The sequence below is a fragment of the Pangasianodon hypophthalmus genome, chromosome 18 (genome assembly GCF_027358585.1).
Source record: "Pangasianodon hypophthalmus isolate fPanHyp1 chromosome 18, fPanHyp1.pri, whole genome shotgun sequence".
In the NCBI taxonomy this organism is placed as follows: Eukaryota; Metazoa; Chordata; class Actinopteri; order Siluriformes; family Pangasiidae; genus Pangasianodon; species Pangasianodon hypophthalmus.
The window spans coordinates 12,862,804-12,887,721 of NC_069727.1; the positions used below are offsets into that span (position 1 = coordinate 12,862,804).

General features: G+C 37.2%; 1 protein-coding gene across 5 annotated transcripts in view; it reads left to right on the forward strand.

Moving 5' to 3' along the window:
- Window positions 1-24,918, forward strand: part of iqsec3a (IQ motif and Sec7 domain ArfGEF 3a) — a 131,029-nt gene that overhangs the window by 33,242 nt on the left and 72,869 nt on the right. For all 5 annotated transcript variants that reach the window (XR_008304853.1, XM_026922967.3, XM_026922966.3 and 2 more), the window contains exon 2: window positions 1,690-1,776. Coding sequence is in view for 3 of the 5 variants with exons in the window: in XM_026922967.3 (XP_026778768.2) it covers window positions 1,690-1,776 (87 nt within the window). In the remaining 2 variants the exon portion in view is untranslated. The remainder of the gene's footprint in view (window positions 1-1,689; window positions 1,777-24,918) is intronic.

Sequence of the window (24,918 nt, forward strand, 5' to 3'; positions counted from 1 at the left end):
TATATATATATAATATGTCCATCTTAGTGCTGTCATAAAAGTCCATGTTGGCATGTTGGACCTTCCCATTCTTTGAGGGATGAAAGATTCAAAGTGGAGTCTGCAGAACATCCCATAAAGTTTAAGGATGTGTAAATCTGGTGATTGTGGAGGCCATGGAAGGTGCAAGTCTTAATCCTGGTGTTAATCAATATTAACCACCCTCGATTAATTTTAGCAGTATGCACAGTGGCATTATTTTCTTGGAATATGGGAACATTGTCAGGTGTTTGCACCATAGACGGTACCTGGTCCTGTAAAACTTTCTTTGCTGGCTATTGTATGACGATTCAGAGCAATCTGTTTTTCCTATAGCTCAAGGGTCCAGGTTTTGTGCTTCTTACTTTGTACTTTGGCCTTTGCAAAGGTTTGTGAATGTCAGCCCAGCCATGAATTCTAACTTTCTGAAATTCACAATGTATGAGTCATAGAGGTGTTTTTTTCAATTCTGTGGGTATTTTTGTGACTTTTGTGGCTTTTAACAGCTACACTGTACCTCCCTGTCAGTGAGCATCAACTTGTTCTTCTTTGCTGATGCTGTTTGTCCATGTTTGACATACTGTATGCTCCAATGATGATTTTGCTTCCCTTAAAACAAATAATTTTCCAGTTTCTATGACTGGTGCACTTAAATCAAGAATCCACTATTTGGTTCTTTTGGCTTCATGTTATTTACCTCATGTTGCTTTCAAATCTCACATATCAAGTGCTAAATGTCTTTTATAGCTTATGCATGCTATTCAAAGTCAAGGTCCATTTTTATATTGTGTTTTTGTTATTTTGTCCACCCCTGGCTTGTTCTAGTTGTCGAATGTAGCTTGAATAAACAGCTGTCTACTTGATTAAAATCTGGCTAAAAGTAATCTCAGACCTCCAAAGTGATTTTAAATCTGTTTAAATGCATCTATGATGCATTTTTTTAGTTTCTGGACAATTCCTATCCAGATACAATCCTTCTATTCAGTACACATGTAATGACCAGGTATAATAGTATATCTCTTTTTTGTTCTTTTTTCCCTACATGCTCTTAGATGTTTGGCTCATGACATTGTGGCCTTCTTGGAGTTGCCATTATTCCTGCTTTCATACAGTGGCAGTTGGCAGTTGAGTTTTCATATACATACAGTTATGGTTCTTGATAATATGGTTTAGCTAATATATATATAATATACCATATTATCAAGAACCATAATTGTATGCATAATTGTAAACTATGCTTTACTGAATTTATAAAATGAATGCAGGGCTGAAATGGGAGAAAAAAATAAGAAATTGAAGATATAAAGGAAACAGGGCATGCACTCTGTGCAATAGCCTGGACTCGGAGAGAAAACAAATGTGTTTTGACATGCTGTTATTGTTGGCTCTGAAGAAGCCATCCCCTATTTCACTGAAATGGCAAGGGGAAAGGGATCGAGTACCCTCTCTCTCTCTCTGTCTCTCTCTCTCTCTCTCTCTGTCTCTCTGTCTCTTTCAGCAGACAGTGCCCATCTGCTCTGTCTGTCCTCATACATTTTTGGAGCCTCCTAGCCACAGTGAAATATTAGCAATTAGTAAGATAACACACAGCCTTATGCCCGCCTACCCAATAGCTGTCATTTTCCTTTTCTACACTATAGATCGAGTTCTTACCTCCCCTCTCTCTTGCAGGAACCAGACGGTGCTGCACCAGTTCTGCTGCCCTGCACCAGACGCTCCAGACGCTCCTGAGGCTGACTCTCAGGCCTGTGTACCCAGGTAAGAGCTGGTACCCACCTCCTCACCAATGCTCACTGGTCTTTTCTGGTATATGGTGGTACCAGGCAACACAACTGCCCTAGTTCTGTCTGTCTTGAAGTGGTTGTTAGCCTTTTTCTTGCCTGTTAACGTGATTCCTCACTCTGCCTGCCTGCCACCTATGTCCAATATGACATTCATTTGAGACAAGTCCACATGTAAGTTTTCCAGAAAATGTGAGATCTCTGAAAGCAGTTAAATTGAAAATGCAGTCCAAACAAATTGCCATTAAATCCCTTGGCTGAAGTAATTTCTCACTCTGTGAGCACACTGATGTACAACTGCCTTTAGACAAAGGACATGATAGTCCAAGAGATTTGCTCTGGATCTTATGTCTTGGCTATCATCCAAACTACATTATGCTGGCATGGCTTACAGTAGATTTTGTTAAAAAATGACAGAAATTATTGTTTAATCCTCTGTGATAAGCATAAATAATAATTAAGCCAATATTAATAAAGTAATTATTTAACATAGCATAATTTGTCGATAAAATAGTGATCTTGTCTAATTTCTGGTGCATGTGATCTCTTTAAACATCTTCATGGCTCACCAAAAAAAGTACAAAAAGTATAATTGACATTTACTCATTACGGCTAATGCATACACTCATCATTTTTTTTGGAGAACTAATGAGTTTTCACGTCTCCTACAGATGTAGGTTTAGCAAATTGTATAAAGAGGCAAAAATACGTCAATACTAATTAAGCAAAGCACTTTCGATGCTTGTTGTGGATCCTAGATGTTTACAGAGAGTGTGGTTTGTCTAAACAATGAATCTAAGAGGAAAAAAAGGAGTGCAAGCTAAAACGCACAACAAAGCCAAAGCTTTATTGATGGTCTTGCGCCCCCCGGGGAGCTGGTCACAATAAGCAGTGGTTTGAACGCAGTGGTCGGCAGAGACGCAGCCTCTAAATCACGGTCTAAATGCTGCAGAGGCTCATCGTTATCGAATTACTCGTGGAGAGAAAGCCACAGAGGAATGTAGAGAGAGAGATATAATATCAAAATTCCAATGCCGTTGTCTTGGTCTTGTGTACCGCAGTGGAAATTAATCGCTGCTGGTCAAAGTGGGGTGTGGTTGAATAAGCATAATGCTGCAGGGGTTAAGGTGATACTAAACACCATAGGTAGTTGCGATTGTCAGCTTAGTCAAATTAGTCACAAATTAGTCACAAAATAGTCACAGCTGTCAGATTAACAAACTGATATGGTCACCTACACATTTGAGGGATAGTCTTTGTACTAGATGCATTGAGGACCACACAATGTACCTATGGAGCAGTTGCAATAGCTTTGTTAGCTTTTCTGTCAGTACAGTGTCCTTCCTAACTTTTACCCTGTTGAGATAATTCTTCATATAGCAAACTATTATACCAATCAGTTTTAGATAAAAAACTTATGAGTTACAGTAAAATTCAATAAAACAAAGAGTTTGGTCTAACAATTTCTCGACATTCACAGAAAAAGCAATACTAAACTGTATCTTTCATTGTCACTGTGGTGATACCCGCAAGGCACATACCTTGTGTGTGTGTCTATTACAAGGTAATATGAATGTACTGTACCTTTAAAATGATTTAAGCTTAAATTCTGAGAATAGAAGAGAACCAAGGAGCAAAACTGGTCATCAATCACAGCAACACTTGCCAATTATGGGCACTTGTGAGTTCATGTGAATGGAAGAGGGCAGATAGTGCATTCCTCCAAGTGTGTTATGCTACCCTGTGATGCAGCAGTTTGAAAAGATGCAGCTGGCTGGCTTCATTTGTCTCGTGGGAAGACACCCATCCATCCAGTTGGTAGCTGTCGTATGATGACAAGAGGTGGCTGCTGAGTGGGTGACCAAAATGGGGTGAAAATCAGAAAAGTACTGACTTATTGTAAATAACTGGACCTTAAGAAAGACCTTTAATTAACTTTTAGATTAATAATTTAAAGGTACACTACATGCACATTTCCATGTAAAAGATAGACATTAAAGGTACAAATAATCACCACAGTGACCAAGAAAGTTACAGTTTAATACCCTTTTTTCTGAGACCGATATTCAGTATTACACAATGAATATGAGAGTGTGCTGATTTCAAGTCAGGGGTGTGACTATCCCTGGTTGAAAACTTGCTTTTTTAATTCAATCACACCCCATGCAGCTATGATTCACTAGAAAATATAGGTCTATATTTTATCTAAAATCAAAAAAAGAGAACATCAGTGTCCAGATTAATGTCATGCCAGAGGAAACATGATTCATTTTATAGACAAAAGTAGTATTAATGGTGAAATGAAAGAAATTTTATGGAAACCACTTCAAACATGAAGCTTAAGGCAGGCTGTGTTTTGCTCATTATAAAATGTTGTTTTTTTTGTTAATTAGCAAAAAAATCTCTAGTTTTCTGTTCTTACTTTGATGTTTGTAAATAAATTGCTCTTCATCTGTTTCTCACCATATCATATGCTCACTGCTTTCACAAACCTGCCATTTTTCATTCTTGTCAATGTTGTCCACATTAGTCCTGCTAGAGCTGGGTTTCAGTGCTGCTTCTGTAGTTTCCATTATGCAGTGCTGCATTAGATACATCAGTCATCGCTGCTTATTAATCTCTTAGACATACACCATGCGACATGAAATTCCCTTTATAATCAATCTGTACATGTACAACATCTCGCTGTGGTTCATGACCAGCTTTAGGAGGTAGATGGTGATTGTTGTGCTACATCATGCATGCTGGTAGCTGTGTAGAGTAGTGACTCCTTGTGTGTATTTCTGTGTAATGCTCACACTTCCCAAAAACAAGCACTTAACACACTACAGGAAACAGTCAAACAGCTAATATTGGGTGTATTTTTGGGGGAGGGGGAAATGAGTAATTAAACACAACAGCAAATTTTTTAGCTCTTAAAGGATTTAGCTTGCTGTTTTAAGAACGCTGGATGGGTCAGAAGTCTGAAAATAGCACCAAGTGGGTAATGTCACTGAGAAAAGTGCAGGTAGCCACCTAAGGCCTCATTACCATATAAAAGAACACCTCTGTCTTACTCTTTTTAGGCACTAATGAAGGTGCTTCATATGTGAACTGACTAGTAGCCCATTACTAGCCACAGCTGTTTGGCTGTTTTTCATTGCTGCGGATGATCAGTTCCTCTTTACTGATAGAAATAGAAGTCTCAAAACACCTCTCATATGAGGTTCCTAAGTAGTGGAATGGGAAGCATTCCGCCATTTATCTTATAAAATCTCTAGCAACATTCACGATGCATTTCGTGAACACTTAATAATTTGATTCTAATGCTTTTATAACTTATAGCATGACAATATAACTTAAACTTGTATGTTTTGCAACATTTGGCTTCTTTATTCCTCATTGTTTTTGTATCTTTGAATAAGACTATCTACACTTTGGTATCTTGTGGCTCTTACTATCACACTGGACTATCCTCTCTTGTCTTGTGTTGTTTCTAAAATGCAAGCATACTTGCATTGCACTCGCATCAGCATTGCCATAGCTGTATGTTTGGACTGTACTTGTAAGATGCTTTGAATAAACAAATTTGTACTTAAATGTAGTGAGCTTGCACATCTAGTAATTTGTTTGTTAAGGAATTTGTGTTTAGTTGTCCATCTGTAACCATGCAGTCCCTTCACTGATGTTGCTATCAGGCTGATCATCACTTGATCTCATCAGCTCCCTCATTCATTGAGGATGTAGAGTTCCAGACCACAAGCCTCAAATTACAGACTCATCTAATTGATACACAGCTGGGGTTCCTTGATCTTCAAATACTGTGTTGTCAATAGAAATAATGTGATAATTTGAATTCTTTTTTGGCTTTTTAATATAATGTATTTTACATTTAATTAAATATATAAATATGAAGGTCTTAGTGGCAGTAATTGGAAAAATGGAGGTGATTGAACAAAAAACTACTTAATGTAAATAAAGTGCATAGGTAATAACTATTTTGTATGGATGACTAAAAGACAAAAGACTATGCTTCAGTTATGTAAATGCTTCAGTTATGTAAAGTACACTATATGGCCAAAGTTTGTGATCACCCACCCATCACACACATGTGCTTTTTGAACATCCCAGGCCAGATTTATTCCCCCTTTGCTGTTATAATAAGCTCCACTCTTCTGGGAAGGCTTTCCACTAGATTTTGGAGCGTGGCTGTTGGGATTTGTGCGCATTAAGCCGCAAGAGTATTAGTGAGATCAGGCACTGATGTTGGGTGAGGAGGCCTGGTGTGCAGTCAGTGTTCCAGTTCATCCCAAATATGTTCAGTGGGTTTGAGGTCAGGACTCTGTGCAGGCCACTTGAGTTCTTCCACTCCAACCTTGGCAAACCATCGCTTTATGGACTGAGGCATTGCCATGCAGGAACATGTTTGGACCTCGTAGTTCCAGTGAACGAAATCTTAATGCTACAGCCTACAAAGCCATGCTACGTAACTGTGTGCTTCCAACTTTGTGACAAGGGTTTGGAGAAGACTCACATATGAATGTGATGGTCTGTTGTCCACATACTTTTGGCCATATAGAGTATTATGCAACATTATGTAAAATTAAAAACAACAACAAAACATTATGGAAAAAAATACCTAGTACAGTAATGCAGTGGTAGTACTTTATATTAAGGTTCCCTTAGTTGACAGTATTTAATACATTAACATGTGTTAACTATGTACTTAATCATTAATACACCAGAAAAAACAGTAACAAAGCAACTAATAGTTAATTTAAAAAAAAATAAAAAAAATAAACCAAATTATCGACACCAATGCTCATATCACCAATTATCAAAATAAGCCTGCAATGACCAATACAGACCATGTGTTACGTGGCACAATTCAGAACTGAGCCTGAAAAAGTTTCAATATTTACACTCAGAGACCACAGTTCAGTAAGTTATCAACATTTAGGAACATTTAGGATTAAACTTTTTGCTAATTTATGTTGACTTTTTTTCACAGCTGCATTTTCTTAACATATATAAACAAACATCAATATTACATCATTCATATTTGAGGTATTTACTTCGTTAATTTGTTAACATTTCTTATAGTTTAATAATGCTGAAGTTCAGGATTTGTTAATATTATGTATTACAGTAAATAATGCTAATTAAGGGGCCCTTAATTAAAGTGTTACCAATGCAACTGTAATTGATATTAGTGAAACAATTGAGGGCAACTGTCCCTAGTGAAAAAAGTATACTTTATTGTATTTGTAATATATTTCCTGTTTCAATAGTACATTGCAAATATACTAACAAAAAATTGTACTAACTTTAAATATATAAAAAGTGTTTTACCACCATGCTTTTACCTATTTTTACCATACAACTTTTAGCACACTTTAAAATAATTGTAATTTAGTATATTTTCTAAAAATATATTTTACAAAAATATACTTGAATTGAAAGTTTTGTTTATTTTTTTTTAAAGTGTATTTATTTGCACTTTATGTAAATATATGTTAGTATTATTTTTAACTGTGTGCTGAAAATGACCATTGTAACAATGCATTGAAAGTTTATTATTATTATTATTTATTAGTACTATTTATTATTAGTACATTATTAAATAACCAGAAGTTGTAATATACTTTAAGTTAAAGTTTGGAGTAATTTTTAAGTGGACTTCTTCATGCTTGCAATTCACTTCATTACTGCTTTCAGAAAGTAATAAAACATGATAAATGCGTTAAAAGCCCATTTAAAACATTTTTAAATAAAGTATATGCACTGCACAAAAGGCTACTCTTGTAATTGTGATTTAAGTATTTTAATAAATTTATACAATGTCACAGAGGTCCAATGTATAAACATCAGTCCATGACTAATTTTATACCAACAGCACACCATATGAACACAAGAAAATGTGTTCTACAGGAAAGTAACCTGTTATCGAATGTGTTTTTGAAATGTTTCAGGTGAATTTTGGGCGAAATGAGCAATTAAATTAGCATTAGCCGATGCTATTTTGCTTAGCTCGCAATCAGTGCTGTGGCTCAAGCTTACAGAGTGCTAACAGTTAGCCTACTAGCTAATCCGATAGACTTAATACTGTTCGGGGAACTTAGTTGGCTTGGTATTGCTAACTTCATAGAGCTAGCTATTTATAAAGGCAGCGTTGCAGTTTACACACTTGGTAGTTGATGTTTAACTGTTTGTGCTCTTGTCTGAGGGGATCTGTGCATTTTTTTAAAGTTGCTATTCACACTTCTTGTTTTTGACAGCGAGGTCGCAGAATTAGCCGTCATCTCAGTCTCCAGTTAGCTTAGCCTGTTAGCTAGCTAGCTAGTCGTGTGAGTGAGAGAGAGAGAGAGAGACGTTGCTAAAGTTCGGTGCTGTGACTCGAGATGCCGGCGATGTTGGAAAAGGGTACGACGGAGATTTCAGGGAAAAGAAGAGGCAGAAATTCCGTGAACAAGCCGACAAAAAGTTTTACTTCCAACGGCAGCAGTAACAATTCTTGGGAGGAAGGAAGTTCTCCTTCCTCCAGTGATGAGGAGCAGGGTAAGTGACGGGTGGTACAGGCCTGGGTTGGCTAATCGGGAGCAGCGGGAGGATTCACGAGGGCCGATCGAGGGTCGATTCCCGAGGGCCAGTGTTGTCATGCCACTGGGTTGAAATACAGATGTCTGTTATTGAAGTTACATGTTATTTATTGTAATGACCCTGACAAGAAGTGCATTCAGCATTGGGGAAAAAAATTAGCACATTTTTACTCAAAAATAATATATTTAGGGTATATTGCTTGTGTGTTTTGAAGACACTCTTAATTAATTTGTAATGTATTTGTAATACAAAAAAGTACACTTTAATATCACTAATCAAGCATGCAATTATCTTACACAGGCATATACTTAAAGTGTACTAAGTATACTTGAAGTTGTTCCAATTTAGCACATAAAAGTACACTAAATACACTTAAAGTTATGCTTTACTACAATTTAATTACAACTAAAATATACTTAGCACAAAATTAGTTCTTCCAAAATAGCACACTTCAAGTTAGCTAATCATTAACACACTTAAAGTATACTGACAATTAGTATACTTATTGTATACTAGTATACTTAGTATACTAGTATACTGACTGCAAGTATACTTAGCATATTTTTTTTTCACTAGGGGTGAAACACAGGAAATGAGGTTTTAACGCCAGTGTGGTTTTCATTTATATACTTAGGAAAGGGTTAAAAGGCAATGGTGAGTGGTAAGTGTGTACTCTGACAGCCTGAGGGAGTGTGTGCAGTCTGTTTCATGCTCCGTCAACACCCATGGGGGGAATCAGTGAGTTAGAGACTAAAAATACTCTATTTAGCTAGGTAATGTGTGGAAAGTCAGCCAGCTGTCAACATGGCAGGAGTGGGATCACCAGATGATTTTATTGAACAGTCTGTACTTCATTTTCCTTTGGGAGGGGTTTTCTATTAAGAGATTACATGAAGATTGAGATAAGAGCTGTCTTCCTTTCTGTGCTGTGAGTTTTTAAAATAATTTAATAACACTATACCCTGAGGGCACAATGTTAATGCAAGGTGTAAATGGGGCTGTAAAAACATCTGGTGGAGGAGGGGAAAGACATAGTAGTTGCTTAAACAGATTTTTCAATGGCATTTTTTTATTTTTTAAAATTTCAACTGCCTTACGGTTCATTTTTAATGAGTCATGGCTAATATCTCATGCTGGGGTACAAATGACATACATTAAGACTTGTTCTTTTACCCAGTATTGAATATGAGTGTCAGTTGAGGTTGGTGTATGATATCAGTCATTTTCACTAACATGTATTTGTCACAGCTCAGCTGGTGGAAATCTTTTTTTTTTATATACTTACATTGCCCTTTAACTTTAGAATAATGTGCCAGAGAACAGTTTAATGTCTGTTTTTAAATCCAGATAAAACATACTTGTTTGGTTTGGCTTGTTCTTAAGACTTGGAAGTTTGTTAAAATGTTCATGATTTGTAATCATTCTCATAGATTTAGATTAGATTGTTTAGGTTCTTTAAACTGCTTTATCATAAATGATCTTCTAATCTTTTGCATGTTAAGTACTTTGAAATTTTGAACTTAAATATAAATAAAGATCATTATTATATTAAAACTCAGTGACAGTTCCAGTTGATAAGCTTGGATAATTCACCATGGTGCATGACTGAATCTCTCACTAACATTCTTCTCAATTAAGCACAATTTTCTTTAACACTTTAAACACCACAGCCAGTTTCATTGTGCACGTAAGTTCACACAGAAAATTCTTCATCAGTGGGGTGTGACGGCAGGATTATATGTAGCTTTAGTAGATTGCAGTTTTATACATTGACAGATGTAGATTTAGTATGTGTGCCATATTATCCAGTAAAGAAAGAATTTTGGTTGTGCGTATTAACAGACAGGGACGGCAATCCAGATTCTGGATTATTTTTTCTGGTGGGTGCGCAGGACTGTTTCTTTAATCCCACTTCCACCTGCTCCCATTTTTTTAAATACCCACAAAAATTTCTAATGAACTTAATGGGTTCTATTTCCCCAAAATATAAAGAAATAATATAAAGCAATTTATATTGGAGTTAAAACCGCCTGCTCTCTTCTTTTTGGGTATACACAAGATCCCTGTCCCATCACAAGTTAACTGCCATGGATTATTTCTGCATTATTTGCTACGTCACATTTTTTCTTTTCCCTCTAATTAGGAATCCAAATGTAGATTGCTTCATTTCTCTATTGCTATTTCTTTTTTGCCTTATATATACACAGTATATCTGTTTTTCTCTCTTTGCCCCACTCTCTGTCTGTCTCTCTCTGTCTCTCACTGTCTGTCTGTCTCTCTCTCTCTCTCTCTCTCCCTGTCTCTCTCTCTCTGTATGGTACAGATGGGCTTGTTGTTCCGGAGGCTACCGTGTCATGTTGATTCGTTTAGAGTCTTGTTTTTTTGAGTGGATTCCAGTGCACGGAAATCATTGTGATCCTTGAATGTGTCCGATTTCACCTCTGCCGCCTCGTTGTGTTAAGGCTGGAACCAATCCCAGAATCACCCTTTACTTTCCTCTCCTTGTACTTTTTTTTCTGAATGGATTTCTTTTTTTTCCCTTGATGACACTAGTGTTTTATAAGTCCATATTAGAATTGATTCTCACAAACCATTATCATCACTTGAACATTGATACTTCAGAAAGCACATGAATGCTAAACTGCTGTCCACAGACATCTAGCTATATGTAGCCTATTTTACACTTTATTGCACAATACAGTACTTTACAGTTACAGAATGTTACAGTTGTAATCCAACCTGTTCTCTGCATTTCTCTGTATAATTTCTGATATTTGCTTCCAGTACATTATAGGAATTAATGGCTGACATGAATAAGTATATGTGTATACAGATCTAAAATCTGTATACACATGTACCTAAAAACAATCAATCAAACAAAAAAACTAATGTGTATATGAATGTAAGTTCCACCATATGTTGCTATTAGGCCAATGCTATAAGGCCAGTTTTATTTTTCAACTCCTACCTACATTATTCATATCAACAATCGTTCTCAGTTTTAATTGATAAATTCATGGTACCTTCTACACTGTAAAATGTAATAAGTTGACTTTACTTACAAAAAGTGAGGAAACTGAATGCCTTAAAATTTCCAAGTAGTGTATTAATTTTAGTTGGCAAAACTTAATTGCATTTGTATAGAAAACCTTTTCATCAAGTATACTTAAGTACTGATGACTCAAAATCATTACTTAGGTTAACTTCTTATTAGTGTTCACATTACTAGGAAAACATTAGGAAACTGATTGCATTAAAACTTTCGAGTAAGCTGAAAAAAAAAATTAAGACAAAAAGTAAAAACTGAACTAGGTTCAGTTGAACTAAGTAAGGGCAAAACATTATTTATTTCTCTTCAATTGTCTTCAGGCACTACAATGTACCAAACAATGCCATTCAGTCATTCCTAAATGCCAAACATTGTTCTTCAATGTAAAATTAACAATTTCTGAAGCACAAAAAAAGCACATTGTTATTCCTGTTGATCTTAAAGCAACTGAAATGTGCAATGCAACTAAAAACAATCTTGGTTTTACAATTTAATAATGCAACTAATTCCGAATGATGAGTGACTGTTTCAAACATAACACCCAAGAATCCTGACTTTTGTTCCACCACAGTCTTCGACTTGAAACTAAGTGAATAGTTGACCTTGTAAAATATCAGCGTTAGCTTATTGTAACACAACAATTTCTAAACACGTTTTTAAAACATGTTTCTCACAATATAACAGTGTTCTAAAACTACAAAAACATTTTCAACAAAGGATGACAGGTGACCAATTAAAGCGTAGCACCAAAGAATCTTGACTTTTGTGCAACCACAAGCTTAACACAATCTCACACAGGTTTTTAAGTGACTGTAGTTTTGGTTTCAGGGATTTGTGTCCAAGGGAAAGAAACAATCGCTATGGCTCCTTCTAGAATAATTGCTATGTGCGAAGCCTCCAAATGCTGTGCTTGTGGAGAATCCTGGCTGTCTTCAGGTATCATGGTCAGAATCCTGATGGAAATCTGGGCTGTGTCACAATCACAGTTCTTATAAAAATACAGAAATATTACAATCCTACTTACATTAAAAAATCCAAACCTCACAAATGTATATGCCATTTAAATATCCAGGACCATCACCTTCTTTATGTACAACTAACAGAGATAAATAAAGGCTGTGTGCAATATTGTGTTGCAATATCACAGTGAATACTTACATTTCCATTGCATGTCTCATTCCACAAAAGAACCTTTGCAAATGAAGAAAATAAAATTCACCTACATAATTCTTACTATATAGATTAATACCTTTCAAATAACTGTGTAGTGTTCAAACATTTTTGAAATTATATAAACTATAGCTTTCCCTGTACAAACCTAATCTAACATTCAAATGTAAATCAGTAATTTAAGTGGCGTTAATGTTTTTCCCCAGTCTACATTATACACACAATAAAAATAAATGAAATATAAAAACGTTCCTTGATTGAAAACATGTCTCCAGAGATATGTGACTAGCAAATGTTACTGTTCATATTGATTTTTGAACACAATCCAAAAATTTGATTACAATACCACCACATCCACTGTCACTGTGTAATGCTAAAACATTGAATCTGATTGTTACACGGATGAGAAAGGTAAATTGACCAGTTATGCAATTAAAAAATATGACACAAGTGCCAACTCACCTCTCCATGTGCTTTTCCCCTCAGCATGCAAATCGACTCCACCTACAGGTAGAACTGCACATGACCATTCGCAAAACCTCAAAATACTCATTATTTTAAGTAGCGGCTAATTGAATCTGTTGAGTTTAACAACTTTCCATGCCAAAAAGTTGTCAGTGCTTAGTTAAACTCAGTAAGGTCAAACTTATTCAAAATGAGAGTCACTTAATTTTATTAGTAAGATCATCAGTTAAATTTTACAGTGAATGTGAATTAAAGGGTAAAAGCTACTTTAATTCCCATTTGCAATACTAAAAGGACAAGCCTGTAAAGGCCAACTCTTGAAGGTCATACTAGCAGACAGATGTACCTACACACTCACAGGCACACAGGGTTGTACCCTCTCCCTAAACATACTCTCATCAATTTCTGTTTCTATCTCTGCCTGTCTTTCTGTCTTACATGGACACTTTTTGTTTCAATTGGAATGAAATCAATCAGATTGATTAATCCGATCGCAGTGTTTACAAGAACGCTGAATAAAGTAATCGGGTTGATATGCGCGTTTACATGACAGAATTGGATTTGATCTTCTGACATCCGCACAGTGCATGAATACACATTTCCCACCGATCCAACATGCAGATACTAGCAGCCACTCTCTTGCCATTGCTTCTTTTTTCATTTTAAAAAGCAGACTTAACATTTGCCTATTTCAGATGCTAATTAGAAGACGACGAGCGCGTGATGTTTTGTGTGGTACTGCGTGTATTTATCAAGCAATTAAAATGCCCCTTCCCGAGCCCAGAGCAAGGCGTCTGTGGATGAGGGTCCGAAGCAAGGACCGGTGGGACAACGTCGTCTTGCTCCACTTCACAGACGAGGAGTGGAAGAAGAATTTTAGGATGACATGACAGTCATTAATGACACTATGCTCAATGGTGGAGGGGCACATGTCACCTGGTGAGGCTACGGTCAGAGCCCCAATACCGCTGACAGCCGTGCGTCATACGTCATTACGTGATTTGTACGTCATTGCACATGCGCAGAACTATCTGGTTTCATTTTCAATCCGATGAAGTGTTCACATGTCCTCTCCATCGGATTAGAAAAGGTTTAAACCACCCCTTACGATCCGAATGAAATTTTAATTGGTTTTGGCCAATTCATTCCGATTGACGTGTTTACATGTGACTTTTTAAATCTGATTGTGCTTCTAGTCCAATTATGATCGGATTATTAGTGTCCATGTAAACGCAGCTATTGACTGACTAACACTCTCTCTCTCTCTCTCTCTCTCTCTCTCTAAGCATCATGTTCACCAATGTTCAGCAAAGTGACCTTGTAGCCCTACTGTTCTGTTGTCATGGGAACATGAAGGCAAAATACATATGAAGGAAAAGGCATTCTCACTGCTGGACACCTTTCCAACAAAATAAATGTTTGTGTTTGTGTGGATGAGATGGCTAGAGCTGGAAGCATATCATTTTGGAGGAGTCACATGATTCATTAGGGCATCTGCTCACTTTTCTGCCCTTCTTCCCTTGCCTTCTTCAGTATAAACAAGGCAGGGTGTCAGCTATTCAGTTGTGGCCTTTTCACAAATGACTTGCTGCTTGGCCAATAGTGCAAGATGTTGCTTATATCATCCAAGAACTGCAGCCAATTAGTCTTGGCCTTTGCACAAGTAAAGTGATTCAAACCAGAAGGACGTGACAGCTGATTTTAACAGCTGAATTTAACACATTTGTTGCACCGAGCCCTTTCGGTTATCCGGCCCAGAGCTTTTAATCATTCTCTCAACGTGTTTCGCATCCAAATGAGTCTTAGTGCATACATCACCAATCATCACATAACAAAACTAGAGAAACGTATTGTTTGGAATTTTATATTTCTAAACATTGATAAATGTAAGAATAATTCTAAACACAGAAATATGATGGATTTAATCAGTGACTGGGCCTTCATTCATGGTGCTGACAAATCAGTTTTCAGTGTGCCACCAATGATATGCACAAAAAAAAAATCACCCTTTGTCTGTCATCCTGACATGTGGCTACCTGTTGCCTCTCCCTGTATTACTCATGATTTGATTAACTTCACTTTAACATGCTTTTTGTGTGACATGGATACTATTTCAACACTGTAGTGTTCCTCTTGTGTTTTTTTTTTTTTTTGCAACTTCATATTGATACACCATATGATCATGCAGGAAGGCATTTGTCAGATGGAGGTCTAATCTCCCGGCTCTGTTGATCACTTGTGCTAGCCAGATTGGACAAAATAGAAGGCTAAGCATCATTTTGATCAGTTTGCCAGATCTGCATCTGACATGATGTGCTGACACATAGTGACTGTATTCTGAAGAGCTTTTGGGAGGACTGACTCTCATGGCAAGCAGAAATATCTGAAAATATCAAATTGCGTTGCAACATCACAGCGCAGGTCTGAATGAGCATGCCATCTTCAAAGCTTTGTTTTCCTTTTGTTTACTGAGTTAAGTATTCTCTTATTGGTTTTGTGATGGATTGATAAAAGGCCTAAAGAAAATATAAATGATATAAATATATTGAAGAACCCGGTGTGTGAGGGTGTGGAGGAAGACTCAGGAATTTCAGCTGAGCTCTAGGCTTGTGTTTACTTTTTTCCATTGTGTTTTTCGGCACATTTTCAAAAACTCAACACAAACAAACCAAGTGAAAAGAAGCTGTCACTAGCTTGCGGCTTTCGCCCCATTCAAATTCACGATCTGTCCGTGTTTGTGTGTATGCGAGTGCGTTGCACGATCTGCCAGCTCAGCCACAATCTCTCTCTCTTTCTCTCTCTCTCTCTGGTTACAGCAGTTACTGAAAGCACAGAGACACACAGTAGACTGGTGGTAATAAGACACAGGTGATATGTGAGGGATGGAAGTGACAATGATTTAATAGCAAAAATAAAAAGGAATGTGTGGCAATCAAAATTTAATTCAACCCACTTTGAATGGCCATCCACCCCACTAACATATGTATATATATATATATATATATATATATATATATATATATATATATATATATTTTTTTTTTTTTTAATATAAACAGGAATCAATGTTGCAGGTCCCATGGCAACACATAATTACTGATCATAGTCCTATATTTAATTGTGTGTGTTTGGGAACTGCTGTGTGGAGTTGAATAACTAGTCATAATGAATGGAGTATGAGTTACATAGGTTTTCTTTTGGAGGTTGTTCCTTTACAAGATTATGAGGTACCATCACTGCTTCTGTGAGAGAAATCTGTAGGGTCCCCTCAGTCTTTGAGGCTATTTTGCTGTGGGGGGGAGTTTTGGACTTAAGAAAACCATCAAGTGCTCTATAACACTATTTTGAAAAACCTACTCCCAGCTCAGTTGCTGATGTGTTCGTTTGGATAATGAATGGCCAGTGGGTTTATGAAGTCAGAATTCAGGGTCTCTCTAAGCTGAAGGTTGTGTCTGCTGAGGGATTAATCTGACCTTCTCTGCCTGCCATTTTTTGTGAGATGTGATATGATATACGTGAGGCTAAATAGAAAAAGTAAGAAAAATCTCCAGTAGTACACTGCCAACCCAGGGAATCATGGGGGATGGGGCAGTAAAAAGAACTCTTCAGGGTCTCCATCCTTTTGCTTTTGGGGCCTAAGGAGGACATGGCCAGTCCTCTAACCCAGGTTCAGTAGGTCCCGGATGCTCACTGAAGCACTGTAAAGCCTGAAAGACAGAATCCTATACTCTGAGTTCTAAAGCCTGTCTTGGGATGGGCAAAGTGGTTCGGGCAGAGAGGACTGGTGGAGCCTTACACTCTTTTAAAAGGAGATCATACTTTCTCGTTGTTGTAGGGCACTCCTTGAAATTCTGGGTCAGGGTATTGATTTGGCTCAAGGCTGGTGGACCAGGCTGGTATACCCAGATGCTTGGCACCAGCAGCATGTAGTAGGTGGAGTCACTTGTAGTATCTCTTGCAATCAATTCAGTTTCACCATTGGGCAGGTTTATTTTATTAAAAAGAGCATCTGGAGATTTGGGGATCTAGGTGGAGCACTATTTTTCCTACTTGCTTTATTTCATATGGGAGATCCTGGAGGAAGCTACCCCTAGCTTTGCTGTCTAGGAAGTTAGGTGAACTTCGGTGGTATAACTGAGTTACACATAGCAACTAGCCCAACTTGTTGTGACAGGAGGCTGGGGACGTAGGTCCATTCCTGAAATTGGGTGATAGTGGTGGATATGACACTGACCCAGACCACAATCTTTTTTGCTTTCTGATGATCTGCTGCATTGACTGATTACATGCTTGCTTTAAAAATTGGGGACAGACCACACCCCATGATTATTAATCCCTTGCAACAATCCACTGAAAATTATAGGTTTCAATGTCAAATCAGCTCTCAGTTAGGTGAGGTACTACAGTCAGTAGGACTGTGATTCTTGAGCTTCCTTTCACTAGGCTTAACCCCATTCTCTATTAGCATTTTAAGACAGGCCCCCAGCTGTCATCCACTGTGTTTGCACAGAGGCCCCTAAAAGATCCTGTGCCATCAGATGCATTCTGGTAACACACCCAAATTAAGCTCTCATTTAACTTCTGCTGGCTTCTGCTTTCATGTCCAAATTCTATACCAATGTAATGTTATAAGTGTACACAAGCCTCAAAGAATGGTTCAGCCCCGGAGGGGATATTTATTTACACACTGCAGGTTAAAGTGAGTGATTAAAGTAAGAGAGAGGTGAAGTGGTGAGGGAGAAGAATAAATCTTGGTTTGTGGTGCTTTTGATTGCTATGAGGTTTACAGGGAGTGCATGCACTGTTGGCTCAGTACCAGGCCAGTGAGATATTTCTGCTGGGTTGGTGTAAGACAATTAGTGCTTTCCAGCTGTGGATACTCAAGCATGCCACATAATGCGCATGTGCTTTAGGTGTGGTTAAGAAGGCTGTTTGTGGGACTGACTGAGTTGCTGGCCAGGACACCGAACTGGTACTCCAGGGTCAGCAGTACCCATAAGAGAGTTCTGTCATTAAACTGCCCCGTTTTGTGAATTATTTACCCTGAAGCACACAGTGGTATATAATTTAACAGTGACTGTATTTTATTATAGCAGTGTCATTTATATTACACTGAAATAAAATTATAATAGCAATGGGAGGAATGCAGTAACTTTATATTTAGTTTTGGCTTGAGGCAGCACACAGACAAATGCAATAGGATTTCATTTCAAGGTTTCAAAATAGCATTTGCTTCTGAGAGACTGACTATTTCATTCTTTAACAGTGTTAATTTTAACAGCTAATTTGGATTTAGTTTTAGTCTTTTGAAAATAGATAGCAATTTTTAATAAATAAAAACTAGTCTTTTTTCCCCAATTGTTTTTTCAACCTGAATGCAAATGCCATAATGTCCTAAATTTTAATTCTTTTCTAAATGGAAAGCTAGGTCATTTTAAAAATGTACACTGGCATTGCAAGCCCTTATTCATCTACATTTTTGTTGTGTATTTGCTAAATGAAAGTTGTGGAGCTGTCACAAACTGTCACACTGTCAATTCATTTCAGTGGGGTGTCATTAGGTATGCTAGTTTCAGAGGATTGAACATTTATCACAAAATAATGTAACTGTAGTCAAAAAAGGTTCCTAATGTGACCAAACATTTAAACAGTATGACAGCATGAAGCATCAGCATACATAAAAAGATCAGAGAAGCAGATCCCCAGTCTTGCACTGCACTCAACCACTGCGGCACCCTCTTGTCCCCATCTCTTCTATATCTCCTTTGCAAAGTGTATGGAGAAAGATGAGGGGATAAAATTTCACCTTTGTCCTGTCGACTGGTTCTGACATTTTCAACTTGTTTTGATTAACTGAAGAAAATGTCAGTATATTTTGTTAAATATTTTGAATTATTCTTTAGTTTTCACCATGTTTTTTTTCATAATCTTTAATTTTTTTAAAGTTTAAAAAAATAAAGATTAAAACTGTAACCCCTTGCTCATCATGCAATTATACAGATCTAGCTTGTGGAAACTTTATATTGGTTTTGACTTTCTTTTTGACATGTTTTATGCAGGTCACTAACCAAAAGCAATGTTATGTCTATATACTATTTTACATTGTTCGAGAGTAGAAACTATTAAAATTTGGCATAGATTCCATGACATAGTGGCAGCTTGTCCATAGAGGAAGTCCATAGGAGCAGCTGTTCAACAAATATCAGTCTTTGTAAGTATTAATTCATTAACTAATTACACTGACCAGAGATTTTTTTTAAAAATTGGTATTTGACAGATATAAGCTGTTCCACTGATTTGCTTGCCTTTCTAGATGTTACACAATTGAAGGGCAGCATGCTCACTGCCCCATTTAGCGCCACAGAGTAATTATTGCACCTGGTGATCGAAAATGAGAACTGCAACACGCGCTTATAGAGGCTAATTGGTACAGGATTCACACTGCCCCATGCTCAGTCGTTGAACATTTTCAGAAGTGTAAGTGCATACAGTGTGTCTATGATGTACAGAACCATTTCTATTGTAAGATACCATATGTTGCAAAGATCGAGAGAGGGAAACAGGGGAAAACATGTCCATTCATGAGAAATTTGTATGCCCCATGGTGACCTTGTTTATCACAGAAAGACTGCGAAGAAGAAGAAAATGTGTCTTCCCTTTTCCAATACCTGAATCTTTTGGGCTAATTTCAGGTCCTGAGAAGTAGTTGGGCTGGAAATTTTGCTAAAATCTGGAAACTCTAGATAATAGCTGTATGTGCCTCGTACACTGCTATGGGAAACACACCTGCTGTATTGAACACAGATGAACAAAGCTACATCTTAAAAATTCTGATGACTGTATGTTGTCTACTCTCAACGGCCTATTATTTAATTTTTTTTAAAAAACTCACCAGAGGGTAGCCTATAGTATACAGCAAATCAAGTGTGGTAGCCTCTTGACCTAACTTTTTTGAGGCTATGTCAGTATTAATGTCGTCCTGTCCGACCAAAACCAATGGTTACGAGCCACTGCTTATGACCTGGTAGTACTCTTGACAAGAACAAGCTGAAACTCTATGGGTGAGAGAAACATGGACTAGACTTAGGAAGGCTTCATACAAAGTGGCTTGGAAAACCAAGAACCTAAGTGACAAGTAATCTAGAAGCATGCAATATGTTTCATCTTAGTTTGTCTTTTTTATCTTTATCTTTATTACTTAACCAAAACCCTTAAACCAACTCTATCTCTTATTCCAGGCCTCTTGGTTCTCAGCTACTCATGGTCAATTTACTATGGCACCTATTTCTCAGTAATAACCATCCCACACAGCTAAATAGAGCACAAGACTGGAAACCCTAATATTTTTCTTCTACATTTCTTAAATTGGGTCCCTTGGTGATGATGCAAAGGGAAGATAAGAGCAGAGTGATGCCATCTCTGATTAGACTCCCTGAGTTTTTATTACCAGCACTCAGCCATGGAGTAGAGCTGAAGAGATGGCCGTTCTTGCTGCATTTGTGCTGTGCACTCCTTCCCCTTCTGTCCCTCATTTCTCATCTCTCTAATGGCTTGCCATGAGATTACTCATGGTGGATGCGGGGAGCAAGAGGAGACCTAGTCAATAAGTTCTTTCATGGCTGTCTCCTGGGGATGATGTGCAGGGGTAGATAGAGTGAGGGCTGTTTCTTCTCTCAGTACTAACGTGACCCACATGTACCTTACTCTATTAGGTTTGCTGGATTTAACCGACTCTATTTTTAATGATGTTATGCTCTTTATTTGAAATGGATTAAAAATAGATTAAAAAAAAAAGTTCAAATGGGCAGTCAAAAATAATCAAGCTCCAGGATGAGTGACTTACTCATTGTTGAAATAATCATGTTGAAATGATCAGGCCTCATGTAGGTGGCACAGTTTTTGGAACTATCAATATGAACAATAATGTATATGTGTAGCTGTCTGGGAAAACCTGTCAGATGTTACTGAAGGTGAATTATTGTAAACAGCCAACAAAAAAAGGTGCAAAATTGGGTTTTGGCCAAAAACTGGAGGCGTGAAGCCACTATATATTTGCTCTGCCTACAAGATTCACAATGAACTTAGTGGATCTTAAATCCAACACTGACTGCAGCAAGGTCTTCCTTCCATAAAGAGGGACCTTTGGTTCTCCCACTATTCATGTAGATAGCTAACTGATAGCTACTTATAGGAACAATCACCTCCCAGGTTAACCTCTAACATCAGCTAGACAGCTGTACTTATTTGGCAATAAACATCTGTGGATTGCGTAGCTAGTTAAAACAGTTGTGGGAAGTTTGTGCTCTATGACTTAAATTAACATAAACTTTCACCCTAGTAATGCCATCCTAACCTTTTGCAGAGTGTTTGCTTCTGTACTTAGTCTCATACACAAGAGTCTGCATAGATGCGTTGTTATTTACTTATGTTCCTATTTACAAAGTGATGTCAGAGAAGGAGAGCAGCTTCATGGGATTTACATGTAATTATTTTTCTTTAATTATATCTGTTAAGAACACATAAAAGGAGCACCTCCCTATATAATACTTTGAAGAAATAATTTTAAAATACTTTAGATCTGCTTTGGTTTATTTTACATTTATTATAATCTAATTAATTTTGTCTTGAATACTATGCTAGAGAGAAGTATCCAGAGAGTAACCTAAATGTCAGTTGGATGCACTGATTGTGGCTTTAGCTTGGCCTGACCTGACACATTAGTGCAACCATCAATTAGTAGTGTAATATTTAGGAGGGACCTACATTTACCCGAGATAATTCAGTTCAGATGAGGCAGGATATTTGAGAAAATAGGTAAACACAGTTAACATGGGCAAATATCCTAGACCTCAAGAAACAGGCAGGCAGAGTCAAAAGATATTTAACCCAGGCAAATCCATTACTAGGATATACAGGAATAGTTTGGTAAAGTCCAAAGTACAGAAATGTGGTTATCCGACACCAGAAGAAACTAGGATGTATAGATTCTAGTATAATGAGCTATATACAAGTGAAAAAGAGAAGTGATATATTAGCAAGAGGTGCTAATTATCAAGGTTGACTACCCTCACGTGCTTGTCAAATACTTTGGGTAAAAACAAAGACACTGAGCAAAGACACTTTATACAGTTTTATTGTTTTATTATAATATTTAAAAGATGATTAGAAAAAAAAGATTTTTGATCTAGGTCTAGTATTTACATTTTGACTGGTATTTTTAGGTAAAAATTAAGATATTTGCAATAGGGAACTTTTAATCTTTTTTTCAATAATGGAATATTGTAGTCATTTCCAGTAGAGGAATGATGCAGCTATTTTATCTACACTATCAGCCCAAGATATCAATCCCAGCCAGAAAAGAGAGCTTCCGATCCCTGAGCCAACACAAGCCGAGATGATTGAAAGAGGTCATACTTTGAAGAAATTACATCATCTCAAATATTGACACAATTGAATTCTTTCTGGGGATTACCTCTTTCACCACCCATCCATCAAATACATTCAACACCAGAACTATTGGCACCTTTTACAAAGAAAAAAAACCTACATATTTTACTTAAATATGGACTTCTTAACACTTTTTTCCAATCATATGTCTCAATTTACTTGCAGCCCAGAAATACAACTTATAGATTATTGTATTTAGGCTATAATACCCATGTCAATCTATACTCATAAATGAGATGTATATGCATTCAGTTACTTGTTAAATTAGAAATACAATGTTATGAACATTGTATTAATGTATTTTGCTAACAAATCATATTGTAATTTATATATACATTGCAGATAGAAGGATCTTGGACCACCTCCCCCTGCAGAACATTTAAAGCATCTTTATTGTTCTATGCTTTGCTAATGTGAACTTCCTTCTTCAATTAAGACAATTTTTCAGTAGGGTTCCAATCCAAAGACTCCTACATTTTGCATTCTCATTGTCATATATATCTGTGTTAAAACCCTTTGTCGGCTCTTTGGTTGTCCCCATGGTGATGGTTTTAAATGTGTGCAACAAGCTTGGCCAAAGTCAACATTAGAGTGGTCAACTGGAAAAAAAAAAAAAATTCTGGCTAGATATGTTTCATTCATTCGTCTTGAGTGACCACTTTATGCTGTTCACAGTGGCAGTGGATCCAGAGCCTATCCCAGGAACACTGAGCATGAGGCAGGAATCCACCCTGGATGGGAAGCCAGTCCATCGCAGGGCACCATGCACATTCACATCTAAGGGAAATTTAACTTATTTAATTCACCCAACGGCATGTATCATGAGAAGTGGGAGGAAACCCATGACTCATTATTTCAGATGTTTTGCCGTATGTTTTCATATATTTCAAAAAATTGTACATATGAATATGATTTTGTTAGAGGATGACATTATGTGTCATTTAAACATTTTGGTTTATTTGAAATCTTTTTTTTTTTTTTTACATTTTTAACATATAGTGAATTTGGACTTTCTATTAAAAGTTGGCAATAATTCTGCAGTTGACTGTGTATGGCTTTTTGGAGAGAACCTCCACACCACCCCAAACCAGAAGAACCTTTTAAATATCAAACCTTCTCCAAATGCAGCAGTTCAAATCCCAGGACTTCCAGAAAGAAATTGAGCATTTAAGCAAAGATGCCTTCGTTATTTTAACAAGAAATAGGAAGGTGGCCATGTAAAAACAACTGAGAAAAAAAAAAAAAAATACAGATGCAGGTTAAACCTCAACTATTCAAATAGATGCTTGCATTGAATTATGTCTCACTTGTAAATTGCTTTGGATAAAAGTGTTTGTAAAATAAAAGAAAAAGGTTAGATGGGATAGAGAAAGCTGGACAGACAGCTGTTTCTGCTTTTTGCTTTCTCACTCTGCCCATCATCACATGATAAATGACAAGACGCGTCCTATGTAGTGCGAGCTGAGAGAGTGGAGAGGACAGACGTCCTTGAAATAAACAAGTCGCGCAAGCTGGCTCATGTTTGTTCCAGCCTCCACGGTGGAGAGAATAGAAAAGAAGTGTGAGTGTGAGAGAAGGAGCTGAAGAAGACATCACAATATGTGCATCTTCGCCTGCCTCCAGTCGTGTCTCTCACATTACAAAGCACATCAAAGATCACAAGCTTTGGGAAGCACAGGCTCAGTAATAATATGAAGTATCTTCGATGCCTCAGCACTTTTGTGAAAGCAGGCAGTTTATTTATAACTTAAATGTTCCAGTGAAATATTGTGATGGCACATGATTTCAGATTCTCTGGCAATGCTTTATCCATGCTATGCCAGTTTTTTGGTGTGTGTGTGTCAGACACCATCTGTGTTTTACTGCATGAAATGCCTACTCTATCTCACTCACTCATTCCTGCCATAATTTCCTCTGAATAATCTCTCTCTAAATTTATCTTTTTTTTTTTACTTTTCACCATCTCTTTGTATCTCTATTTTACCCTTTCTACTGTTCTCTTTCTGTCAGTTTATTTTAGCTCCATGCTGCTTTCTCACTCTTTGCAGCTCTGTCAACAACTTGCTATCTCTCCCTGTCTGTTCAGTGTGTTTGTGTATGTGTTTGTGTGTGCATGTGATTTGTGTGTCTCATAGTGACATAGAGGTTGAGCTGATTGGATTCTGGTTTATTTACATCCAGACCAACAGAATGCCTTGCTTGCCAGCTAGCGCGCACACACACACACACACACACACACACACACACACTGAACAAATGAAACATATTGAAACCCTGTTCTCTTTACCCAAGACACACTAGATAGAGTTTATGCAGTCCTAAAGGTTTTTACTCTTTCCTTTAAATCACTTCCATGCTCTTAATAATGCTGTCAAATTAAAATTCCTGTACTTTGCTGTCCTCTGCAAA